The 12,807-nt window shown below is 54.3% G+C and overlaps 1 protein-coding gene across 3 annotated transcripts in view; it reads left to right on the top strand.

Annotated features, from left to right (window-relative positions):
- Positions 1-12,807, top strand: part of STIM1 (stromal interaction molecule 1) — a 55,981-nt gene continuing 43,174 nt past the window's right edge. For 2 of the 3 annotated variants that reach the window (XM_081951647.1, XM_081951648.1), the window contains exon 1: positions 1-315. In XM_081951647.1, coding sequence (XP_081807773.1) covers positions 183-315 — 133 coding nt within the window. In that variant the 5' untranslated portion in view covers positions 1-182. The remainder of the gene's footprint in view (positions 316-12,807) is intronic. The other variant, XM_081951649.1, reaches the window with a different exon arrangement.

Here is a 12,807-nt window from a genome sequence, read left to right as displayed (position 1 = left end):
GGAGAGACCATTCGGCGCCGCGGGGGGAGGAGGGGACGGACCACACGGGCGGGGGAGCACGGCGAGGGCGCGCCGCTTCCGGGAGGGGCTCACCTGGCCGGAGCTGCACCGGACGCGCCGCCACCTGCCGCCCCGAGGCCGCCCCGGGCCTGCCGATGCGGGAGCGGAGGTGACCCGGAGACATGGCGCCGTGGGGCCGCATCGCCCTGGGACTGCTCTGCGGCCTCGTCCTGCTGCCGCCGCCGGGCCCCGCCGAGGGCCCCCCCGGCCCCCACTCGACCCCCGGGCCGCACCTGGACCAGGCCGGGCTAGAAGGTGAGCCTCCCCCGCCTCCTCCAGGACCCCCCCCGGTGGGGCCCCCTCCCCCCCCAGGTTGGTCGTCGCCGGAGGCTTTCCTGGGAGGGGGGGCTCCACGGGGACTTTGGGCCCAGGACTCCCAGACCCATAATCCTCTGTTCGCGAGGAACCCCCGTGCCCAGAATCCCCTGCTTCCAAGGGAGGCTCCGGGGCCAATTAGGCGGACGCGCCTGCCTGCCTGCCTGCCTGCCTGCCTGCCTGGCGGTGGACTCCCGTGCCCAGAAGCCCCGCCTGCCTGCCGGACTCCCGTGCCCAGCATCCCCCGTGCCGGGGAGCGGGAGGCGCTCGGGGCGTCTGGCGGGGCGCCGCTTGCGTCCGTTGCGCTGAGTTGCAGGCTCGCCTGGGCGGCTGCAGCAGGTGCGGGAGGCGGGCGAGGGTCTCTGGCGCCCCTGCAGACCCCCCCGCCGCCGCCGGGACCTGCGCTCTGTCCCGCCGAGGCCGCGCTGGCAGTGGCCGCGGGAAAGGCTCGCTCGGCCGGAGCGCTGCGCCTTCCCCGCGGCCCTTCTGCTCCCTGCGCGCCCCTTGGAGCGGCCCTTTCTCCTCCAAAGCCCCGGCGGGCGGCTGTCCTTCGGCGGCTGCCATGCGGCGTCGGGCGGTGCGCGAGAGGAAAAGTTGCCTCTGGGAAAACTTCTTGGGCCGGGGGGGGGGGGGGAAAGGGAGGCTGGGCCGAGCAAGCGGGGCTTCGTCCCTTCCCAGCCTGGCTGGGTCTCCCTCCACCTGCCTCACACCGCCAGGGAGACAGGCGCCCCCCTCCCTCCCTCCCTTCCCGGCTCTGCTGCTGGGGGGCTCTGAAGGTCTGGGGGGGTCCCGGGCTTTGTGGGGTGAGCCTTCGGGTGGCCTTCCCTGCCCAGGCCAGGCCCTCGGGGACGGAAGGGGCCTCTGGGGGGCTGGGAGCCTGGCAGCCCCTGGGAGGGAGGGAGGGAGCTGGTGGTTAACCACAAAGGGAGGCAGGCCTCTGCAGGAGGAAGCGATGGAGCCATGGTCTGGAGCCATGGTCGCTCCGTCGGTCTTCTGGCACAGGTGCCCTTGAACTGAGCCCTCCGTCGCCGTGGTGGGCAAGTGGCGCAGAGGGTTCCCTGGTCAGGAGGTTCGGGGGGGGGGGGTCGGGGTGGCAGAAACAGGAAGGGACTGGCTGGATCCAGCCTGGGAAACGGAGAGCTGATTTAAGCCAGAGATCTCCAAAGGGGCTGCTTTAAAACTTGGGGACTTTAACTCCCAGAATTCCCCAAGCCTTAAAGTGGCCCACTTTGGAGAGCCCCCCATTTTAAGCCCCCTTGGGGTTCACGTCTCCCCTGCAGAGACCATCCAGCTAATTGAAGGAATCTTCCCGGCAAGCGATGGGCCTCCAAAGCGAAGAGCCTCTTCAGGGGAGACAGAGCTGAAGGGGAGGGGAGACTGGCCCAAGGCAGAGCTGCTGCCCCCGCCAAGGCAGAGCCGGAATCCAAACACGCTTCTCTGCCAAGGGAGGATAATGGAGAGGCAGCGTGCCAAGCCTAACCTCTCTGGGCAGGGAGTTCCGCACCCAGAGCAGCCACGGTGGGGGCTCCTCCTTGGGGGCTGAAGACCCCGCGCGGGCTCTCCGGCTGATCTGAAGCTGGGCAGGCTCCCCTCTCACTGTCAGGTTGTCCGTTGTTGTTAGCCACAATTTGGCAGCGCCCAGAGTTCACCGGAATTGTTTTCAAGTGGCTGTTGTGCACCTGCTGTAACCAGGCCAGCAAACTGTAGAAGGTGGAACCCTACAGCTGGAAGGGACCTTGGAGGTCCTCTAGTCCAACCCCTTGCTCAAGGAAGGAGACCCAGTGCATGTAGTCCTAGACGTATGACCCCAGTCGAGCCCAACGTTTCTGTTGCTAAGCCAGACAGTTGTTAAGTGAGTTATGTCCCATTTTATGACCTTTCTCGACACCGTTTTTAAGGGAATCAGTGCAGTGGTTAAGTTTGTTTAGTAAATCTGGCTTCCCCGTTGTGTTTGCGGTTGAGAAGCTCGCCAAAGGGGACCACATGACCCCAGGAGGTTGCCACCATCACATCTCCATGCCCTTCGCCAAGCGTCCGAAGCTGACGGGCTCAGGAAGTCTGGCAATTGAAACCCGTAAGTCCTGAAGGGCCCACAGTTCCCCGCCTGTGATCCAGGCTCACGACTGGGGCAATGGGGAAGCCACAATTGGGGGAGAACCTGTGGATTTCTTTCTTTCTGGAATTAAGAGCTGTTGCTTCCCAGCAGCGCAACCAAGAGTTGTAAGTGACAAAAATCTCAAGAATTTGTAAAATCCTGACAGGTTCTGATATTTCGGCTTCTGTCTCAGCTTTCCGGAGTTGGTGGTGCCACATCTGAGCCAGGGAGGAGGATTGTGAATGTTTTGACGTTGGTCTCAGGTGACTGCCTGGGTCTCTTGGGGATCCAACCTGCCTAAATTGTTAATTCCGGCCTATTAAAAGTCACCCCATCATCTGGTTTGTACCCACAATGTAGATAGATCTGCTTCTTCAAAAGTATGCAAATCCATGGAAATTTAGGCTGTAGTCTTGTACCCGTTTAGCTGGGAATACGCTCCCTTGGTGATTCTGAATAGATCTAGAATTCTGTTGTCGTCTTTCTTTCCTTTTCTTTCTTTCTTTCTTTCATGTAATAATAATAATAATAATAAGTTTGAATTTATTAGCCGCTCCCTTTCCAAGTAGGACTCGGGGCGGCGAGTTTGCTTTATATATTGTGCATCTCACTACAGGAAGTCCTTGACTTCCAATCTCAGCACAAAGTTTCTGAGGCTAAGAGGGAGAATTGTTAGGTGAGTTTTTCCCCACTTTACGAGCTTTCTTGCCACAGTTGTTAAGTGAATCTGGTTTCCCCATTGACTTTGCCTGTCAGAAGGTCGCAAAAGGGGACGCTGCAACCGTCATAAATATGAACCACTTGCCAAGCGTCTGAATTTTGATCATGTGCCCACGGGCATGCTGCAACGGTCGTAAGTGTGAAAAACAGTCATAAGTCACAATTTTCAGTGCTGTTGCAGCTTTGAAAGGTCATTAAATGAACTGTTGTAAGCCGAGGACTCCCTGTGTCAAGTGACATAAATCGCAACAGGAAGCCATTAAAAGGTGGGAAGCGTAGGAGCCCCAGGGTTCAAAGGTAAAGCATTAACATTCCCTGCCATTGGAGGAGCCCAAGGAGTCCTTGCTAGCCAGATTCTGCCTCTTAGGGGCCACGTTGCCCCTCCGGCCTGCGTCCCCTGTTAATCAAGGAACAGCTGAGCTCGGAAGACACACACGCACACACGGGGGGGGGGGGAAAGCTTTTTTGTTGGAGGGAAGGGCCTCTTCCCCAAGGACAGGCCAGTCTGCTGAAATCCCAAATCCTGCAAACAGCTTCAGGGCAAATTTTATTCTACCTAATCTAGAACGGATCCCTTTCAAGAAAAGGACGGATCCTCTTTCTCTGCACAGCACGTTACAGCCGTCCCTCGCTGGGGCCCCCCACCCGTCCCTCCACCCCTGCTGCGGAGCTCCCTTTGTGGGCTTTGCGGGAGGTTTAACTCAGCCGCCTCCTGTTTCATGGGGAGCAGCTCCAGGGTGGAAGGGCTGCACTGATCGAAGGTTAGCCCCGGGTGCCAAACGCGCTTTATTGGGGTCCTTGGGAAAAGCGAAACCCCTTCGGAAGCCACAGTCAGCAGCTCCCAGCCACCTACGCCCCAGAGGCCACTGGACTTCCTGGTTTTCCTTTGAAGGCATTTTGCTTCTCATCCCAGAAGCTTCTTCAGCTCTGACCGGAGGGTGGGGAAGGGAGGGATTGATGCTCCTTGCGGAGCGGAAGAAGCTTCCTGGATGAGAAGGGAAAGGCCTTCAAAGAAACACCCAGAAGGTCCGCTTGCCTCTTGAAAAGAGGGAGAAGCTCCAGAGACATTCAGTAATTTAGGCACAGCTACTCCTCGACTTACGACCACAAGGGAGCCCAGAATTTACCTTGCTAAGTGAGAAATTTCTTCAACTCAGTTTTGCCCCATTTTACGACTTTCCTTGCCACATTTCTTAAGTGAATCACTGCAGTTGCTAAGTTAGCTACACGGTCGTTAAGTGAATCTGACTTCCGCATTGGCTTTGCTTGTCACAAAAGGGGATCACGTGACCCGGGGGCACCGCAACCGTCATAAGGGTGAGTCAGTTGTCAAGCATCCAGATGTAAATTGTGTGACCGTGGGGCTGCTGCAACGGTCATAAGTGTGAGAAATGGTCACGAGTTGCTTTTTTTTAGTGCCGTTGTAACGGTCGTAGGTCCAGGACTCCCAAGGCCAAGCAGGTCAGGATCCCAATCGCCCACCCACCCCGATTGAAAGACGCCAGCCGCCTCCAGAAGGGCCCTGGGTGAAGGTGACTTCCAGACGCTCACCTGCTCCTCCCGAAGGAACTTAAGGCCCCCAATTTCCTCTTGGCCAACTGCTCCCGTCTCTCCGTGGGATCGAGTTCCGGCTGCTCCGTCGTTGCCCAGCTGCTGAGAGGAGCCCTGGAGGACTGGTCAAGGAGGCCAAAAGGAGCCCTTGGCCCAGGGGCTGCCCTCAGAGCCCCAGGAGGTGCTTCCCAGCAGCCCCCAGAGGGGTGAAGCAGCCCAAGGGACCCTCCTGGGGGGCCTGGGAGGCCAGTGGCCCAGGGGCTGCTTCAGCCGCCACAGAGAGAGGCTGACCTGGGTGAGGAAGGAGAGAGCTGTTGGGAGCACAGGGCCGGGCAGCCTACCTTGCTGGGTGCTCTGGAAAGGCAGCGCTGCTGATGGCGCAAAGGGAATATTGGTTGTTCTCTGAGGTTCCAGGGTCTCTGAGCTTGGTTTTCTTGCAGACGTTTCATTACCTACCTAGGTAATTTTGTCAGTCTATACAGGTGGAGGTGGAGGACAGTGAGGTCCTTGGTGCTCTCTGAGCGTGGTTGTTTTCTTGCAGATGTTTTATGACCCAACTAGTTAACCAGTGCTAGAAAGGAGGGGAGTTTGCAGGGAGGAGGAGGAAGAGGTCAAAGAGAAGGGGAAGATGAAGAAAGGGAAAGAAGGAAGGAAGGAAGGAAGGAAGGAGGACTGTGGGGTCCTTGGTGCTCTCAGAGCTGGGTGGTTTTCTTGCAGATGTTTCATGACCCAACTAGGTAACATCATCAGTGCTAGAAGGGAGGGGAATTTCCAGAGAGAAGGAGGAGAAGAGGGGGAATGGGAGGCGGAGGGGGAAGACTGTGGGGTCCTTGGTGCTCTTTGAGCTTGGTGGTGGTCTTGCAGACGTTTCATGACCCAACTATATAATGTCATCAGTGCTTTAAGGAAGGAGGAGGAGGAGGACTGTGGGGTCCTTGGTGCTCTCAGAGCTTGGTGGTTTTCTTGCAGCTGTTTTATGACCCAACTAGGTAACATCATCAGTGCTAGAAAGGAGGGGGTTTTGTGGGGAATTATGATGAGCACCAGGGACCCCACAGGGTCGAGGGTCCTTCTGTGGAGATACTGGAGTAGCAGACCCTTCCCCTCGGCTGTTCCTCTTGCAGAGTTTTCATTATCCAACTAGGTGACCTCAGCAATGCTGGAAGGGTTGATTCCCTGTGTGTTTATGATAAACTGACTGAATTAGATATTCTCCCTATTATTGATAAATGTAGATTTCCCCATTTTGCCAAGTCTTATTTGTGATTTGAATCCTCAGAGTTTCCGCCAATTCTTCCTTTTGTCTTGATAACATATTCTTTGTCAAAATCTTCATTTTGTCTTTATTTATTTTCAGGCCTGCTACTTTTCCTTAAGCCTAGCGGACTTCAATTCAGAGGGCTGGGCTTGACCCGCGTGAGGAGTGGGCCCCTATCCTAAAGTGAGGCTTTCCATACGGTGATTCTTTTTTTTGCCAGGAATGGAGAGGTTTCTCCGCTATTTCCTGCCCTCTGGCTGTGGTTCCAATGCAGGGAGAGCAAGCGTCGATAGCTTTTCCCTGGGAGGGTCTTGAGACATGAGAGCCCCTCCCTTGAGACCTTTTCTCCAGGGCATCCCCAATGAACTGGAGGGAGGGGGGGAAAGAAACGGGTGGAAGAGAATATTTGTAGCTCAGGGTTGAAGAGCTGAGGGTCCTTGGTGCTCTCTGAGCCTGGTGGTTTTCTTGCAGACGTTTTAGGACCCAACTAGGGAACATCATCAGTGCTGGAAGGAGGAGGAGGAGAAGGTCGGTGGGAACCTTGGGGCTGTCTGAGATTGTTGGTCGTCTTGCATTCCACGTGCAACCCACTTGCCTCCCAGAGTTTGCAGCCACTTGGGCTCCATTGTCTCCCCTGCGTTGTCTTTGCCGTGTTTTTGGCCTAGCAACTGAGCAAGGTGTGGCAAGACTCACTTAACAACCGCCTTGTTTAACAACAGAAATTTTGGACTCCATTGTGCTCATAACTCAAGGACCACCCTGTATATCTCACAAGGTGGCTTCCAGCTAGGACTATGTTGGCGAATAAAAGGATGAAAATGTTACCTTGGTTGCAAAGTCAACATTGTCAAAGAAAGAAGGAACAATCAAACCAGAACAACAGTTGGTGCCCCCTGTTCCTTCTGGCCTCCCCGGGGAATGAGCGTCTTTTTTAAAAAAAATAATAATTATTATTAGACTTTTGCAGTGTAATAAAAGTACAAAAAGGGAAGACAGAGGAATGAGAAAGAGAATGAGGAAAAAGAAGAGTGGGGGAAAAGCAAGGCTAAACTTTTGGCTCCTGCCCTTCTTTTCCTCCCATAATGGCCACTTGACACTTTCTCCTCATTCCTTGACCTTCTCAGTCCCCAAATCCATAAATCAGCCCCTCCGTCTTTTCTTCTTTCAGCCAAAAGTCCATATAAGGCTTCCAGCCTTTCAAAAGATTCTTTTATCACTTTCCCCCTGACCTCCTGGGAGATAGTTTTCTAGCACCAAAATGATCCATGTATTTTCTCCCAGCCTTCGCTTTCAGGAAAAAGTATAGATAGACGGGAATGAAAATGCCAGGGGCTTCCTGTCCGTTTCCTCCAAGGCAGAGACACAGGTGGGCAAAAGGGGGGGGGGCAGGACTGGGTGGGAGGAGGAGACCCAGGAGGCTAATGGATGATTATATCCATTCATAATTAATAATAATTTTATAGTATTAATAATTAGGAGGCTAATTAAACCCTAACGGAGGATTGAACCAGGGCGGAGATGGTTCTTCTCTTCCCGTGGGTCTCCATCTTCCCGTGGGAGAGGAAGAGGAGGAGGAGGAGGAGGAGAATTATGGGATCCTTGATGCTCTCTCAGCCAGGTTCTTTGCTTGCAGACGTTTCATGACCCATCTAGGTAACGTCATCAGTGCTAGAAAAGAGTGGAGTTTACGGAGTGAAGGAGGAGGACTGTGGGGTCCTTGCTTCTCTCTAAGGAAGATAATTGGTGCTAGAAGGAACTTGGGTTTGCGTAGTAGAGAGCGGGAGAAGGAGGACAACTGAGGGTCCCTGGTATTTGTTCATTTGTTTAGAAAATGTGTCTCGTTTGAGCTTTTTTGTTTTCTTGCAGACGTTTCATGACCCAAGTAGGTAATATCATCAGTGCTTTCAGAGAGGAGGAGGACTGTAGGTTCTCTGAGCTTTGCTGTTTCCTTGCAAACGTTTCATGACCCAACTGGGGAACAGCATCAGTGCTACAAGGGAGTGGGGGGTTTGCTCTCTGTTTATGCACAAGTGGCTTCCCCTGTCGGTGTTGGTGGGAGTGTTGTTAAATGAGGATTTTCCCCCCGTAGCCCTCGGCTGTTTTTTCTTGTGGGTGTGGTCTTCCATATACCTGCCACTGCTGGTCAGCCACTAAGGGGAGTTGAGAGGAGGAGGAGGATGAGGAGGAGGCATTTCTGGGTCATCTCTGCTGCTTGGTTGGTCTTGGGAGTGGGGCAGAGGGTTCCCCACAGAGCAGGCCATGCTTGAAGCCTCCCAGGGACCCTGAAGTCAGCCGGTCTCTTCCCAAACTCCCTCCCTGATAGCATCTGTGGCTCTGCCCAGATTGTACGGCTTGTTCTGTGTCAAAGGCAGCACTGCCTGTTAAAACAATCCCCAAATTGTCCCGGCTGTCAATCTACCTTGGGCGGTGGGAGGGAAAGAGACGGTGGTGGCTAATGGTGAGAAAGAAGGGGAATGTTTTTAGGGAGAAACCAAATTTCACTGAATCCTATCAAGAGGGGATTGTTTACACGCCTTGGGTGAAGGTTGTGATGCACGCTTTGTGAATCCAGGAGTCCCAACGGCTGAGCAATTCCTCTCCTCCAAAACGTTATTTGAATTTGAATTTATTAGCGCTTATAGACCGCCCCCTCTCCCGAAAGGGACTCGGGGAATTTATTAGCGCTTATAGACCGCCCCCTCTCCCGAAAGGGACTCGGGGCGGTGTACAGTCCATGTTATGTTACAGCATGCGCCAAGGCTCAGCACTTAGACTTATATGCTGCTTTACAGTTGTTTATAACCCTCGAGCCTGGTGAGAATCGAACTCCTGGCAGTGGGCAGAGTTAGCCTGCAATACTGCATTCTAATGGATGGATGGATGGATGGATGGAAGGAAGGAAGGAAGGAAGGAAGGAAGGAAGGAAGGAAGGAAGGAAGGAAGGAAGGACAATAGCAGTAAGACTTATAGACCCCTTCACAGTGCTTTCCAGCCCTCTGTAAGCGGTTTTAGAGAGCCAGCCTCTTGCCCCCAACAATCTGGGTCCTCATTTGACCCACCTCGGAAGGAGGGAAGGCTGTGTCAACCTTGAGCCTGGTGAGATTTGAACTGCCAAATTGCAGGCAGTGGCTCTCCTGTTGATTTTGCTTGTCAGAAGGTCACCAAGGAGGATCACGTGACCTTGGGACACCGCAGCGGTCATAAGTATGAGTCAGCTGCCAAGCACCTGGATTTTGAGCACATGATGGTCACTAAATGAGTGGTTGTAAGTCGAGGACTACCTGTACTGTTGTATATCCATTTGTACTAACTAGGGGAGAGGTGCTGCTACGGTCGTCCCTGGAGGCTTTGAAGAAGAGGCTGGGCAGCCCCCTGTCTGAAGGGGTTAGAGAGTCTCCTGCCTGGGCAGGGGGCTGGACTAGAAGACCTCCAAGGCCCCTTCCAGCTCCGCTATTCTGATTGTTTCATTTTCATAGCTCCTGGGAGCAAGTAAGGCCGAGCCCTGTTGACTGCGGGCTCAGAGCCAACCATGGTTTAGGCCAGGTGGTCAGGGAAGGGGACGGACACCGATTAGCACATCTCTCTCGGCTGGGTTTCCATTCCCGGATGATGAGCTGGTTTGGTTCCCAGCTGCAGCTGCCTTTTCTCCCCTCTTTAGCCTCCCGCGTTGTCTTGGTGCGCAGCCTCCCCTTCCCTTCGGTTGCTGTCCTTCCGCTCTCTACCGGTTGAATATCTGAGTGGCGATGGCAGAAGGTTTAATCCCCTTGGAGGGTGTTGATTCTGAAAATCCCTCTTGGGCTCCAGCGAGCGAGGAGGCTTCGTGTTCCTCTGCTCGTAAATAACCCGGGGAGAACAGAAGGGCCGACCCCGGTCAGTCCCTGCAGGAGGCACCAGGCAGGGCCGGCTGGGAATGCTGGGAAGAGGGGCCGCACGAAACGGGGGCCTTCTGGATTAAGGCATTTCCAACTGCGTGATTCCAGGCGCTGTGAAAGAACAGCATGCAAAGACACACACACACACACACACACACACACACACACACCACACAGGTTCTTGCTCCAGTAAACGTCTTTGGAAGAACTGGGTGCAGGAACTGGCGTCTATCCGGTCAGGGCACACGTCATCAGCTGGAAAGAGCTGGTGCAGTCGTGACTCTTCACTGGCAGGTGAGGAAGGCAGGAGTGGCAGTTGGCCAGAGCTGGTGCCAGGACGGAGGGTGCTGGCTGAGCTACTCGCCAAGGGCATCCTGCCCTGCGGCCTGCTGAGCCAGAGGGGGAGGCCATTGCTGAAGGCACAGCCACAGGGAGGGAGAGCTTCATAGAAGATAGAATAACAGGTTGGAAGGGACCTTGGAGGTCTTCTAGTCCAACCCCCTGCTTGCACAGGACACCCTATAACCATCCAGGTCAAGTGGATGTCCAGCCTCTTCATGGACCACCTCCAATGATGGACTACCCACAATTTCTGGGGACAAGCTGGTCCGCAGAATAACAGAGTTGGAAGGGACCTTGGAGGTCTTCTAGTCCAACCCCCTGCTGGAGCAGGAGACCCTATGTCCCATTTTCAGACAAGACTGACTGTCCAGCCTCTTGTTGGAAACTTCCGGTGTTGGCGCACCCACAACGTCTGGTGGCAAGCAGTTCCACTGGTTAATTTTCCTCCCTGCCAGGAAGTTTCTCCTTAATTCCAGGTTGCTTCTCTCCTTGGTTAGTTTCCATCCGTTGCTTCTTTGATCTGCCTTCAGGGGCTTTGGAGAATAAATTGACACCCCCCCCCCTCTTCTTGGGGCAGCCTCTCAGATATTGGAGTCCTGCTATCATGTCGCCTCTCTAGGCTAGGCACCCCCGGTTCCCTCAGCCTCCTCCTTCCTCCTTGTTATTAATACCTAAAAGGACCCGGTTCTGAGATTGCTTTCTTCCCTGGCAAGAGGGCTAAGCCATCGTCCTTCTTGCTTATACACCCACTTTATGACTTTGCCTGTTTGTGTGGCCCTAACGGATTGTGGCTTTCCACAAATGTGCACACCCCCGAGTGTGGCGTGCAAGAGTGAAGCCAAAGGAAGAAATCCCCCTCCTGCCAGTTTGCAAGAAATCCCAGGATTTCCCCCAAATCTCCCAGAGGGGGGAGGCCTAGGCGGGCCTTCCAGCCCCTCATGCCACCCTTCCAGAACCTTCTCTCTTCAAGTGACGGCATCCAGCTGGGTGTTTCAAGAGGCACCAGGCACAAGGCTGGTTGTGTGAGCCTGGCATGCCCAGCACCCAGGCACGGTGAGAGGAGAGTTGGGCAAAGCAGCTGCTGAACTGGCCAAAGGCCCACGGAGATGCTGCCATCATCCCCCAAAGGCTCCTGGGCTTCTGTGGTTTTTTCCCCCCTTGAAGGCCTTTCGCTTCTCCTCCAGGAAGCTTCTCCAGTTGAGGCATCATTAGGGATTTCCTTTGGCCCCCAGGAAAGAGTGGCGGCTTCGGTTCTGCTTCCTTCTTGGCCGTGATGGGTTTCCCGGCTCCTTCGGCCTCTCGGGCAAAACGTTTTTACCTTTTGGGCAGGAGAGCAAAAGGTTGGTCCCTTCTCCGGCTCCCCCCCCCCCCCCCCGCTAAGTGACTATTTGAATAAAAATGAAAGAGAGATACGGGTAGATAGGTAGGTATAGATAGGGGGAGAGAGAAATAAAAGACAGACTAGGTAAACAAATGAATGAGGGAGACATAAAGGGGGGGGGGAGAAATGAAGGCATAAAAACGTAGAGAAAGACAGACAAGAGATGAGAGCTGGAGAGAGAGAGAGAGAACTAGGAACAGGTAGGTAGCTAAAGAAAAGAAAACGAGAGACCAGTGTGCTACCCTAATGTTCTCTGTTAGGGACTCTGCTTTCTCATCCCCACAGGAAGAGAGCGGAATAATACATTAGAATATAGGCTAATCCAGGAAACGAGCCCTCTTGCCTTCGGCCTGGGGAAGGGAGCCCTTGTGTTTCCATCCCAACGGAGCAGCAAATAACATTGGCAAGGAAATGGGCTCTTTGGGGGCAGGAAGCCCTTCCCGGAGGGAGGATGCCCCTGGATCCCTGCCCCCCTCCCAGTGGGAATGCTTGGAGGGATCCTGGCATCCGCCCCTTGACTGCTCCTTTGGTGGGTCTGCTCCCACTCGGAGCCCATCCAGCCTCACTCTTTTCAATCATGTCTTCCCTCAGTGGGGAACCAGCAACGAGGACGTCTAAAGGCCTGGCGATTAGGAGGAACGCTTGATGGAAGCACCAGGGGTGACATGATAGCAGCCTTCCAACATCTCAGGGGCTGCCCCAAGGAAAGTGGGTGGGTGGGTGGGGGTTATCAACTTATTCACCAGAAGGCAGGAGAAGAAGCAACGGATGGAAACTCCTCAAGGAGAGAAGCAACCTGGAATTAAGGAGAAAGTCCCTAATAGTGAGGACAATTAACCAGTGGAACAGCTGGCCACCAGAAGTTGTGGTACTCCAACACTGGAGGTCTTCAAGAAGAGACTGGACAACTATTTGTCTGAAATGGTATACGTTCTCTTGCTTATGCAGGGAGATGGACCGGATGATCTCCAAGGTCCCTTTCAGCTGTATTCTGATGGATGGGTTTAGCATGGTTAGCATGGGCATTGGTCGAGGACCTGAATATTGAAATCTGAAAAACTGTAAAAAATAACGGGTATAAAGCAAATTTTCTCAAGGTCAGCTACCTTAGATGGGTGGACTTCAACTCCCAGAATTCCCCAACTAGCACTGCTGGAGAATGCTGGGAGTTGAAGGCCACTCTTATAGTTACTGAGCTTGAGGGACATGGGGC

Source organism: Natrix helvetica, assembly GCF_964273705.1.
Source record: "Natrix helvetica genome assembly, chromosome: 4".
In the NCBI taxonomy this organism is placed as follows: Eukaryota; Metazoa; Chordata; class Lepidosauria; order Squamata; family Natricidae; genus Natrix; species Natrix helvetica.
This window is presented reverse-complemented; position numbering and strand designations above follow the sequence as displayed.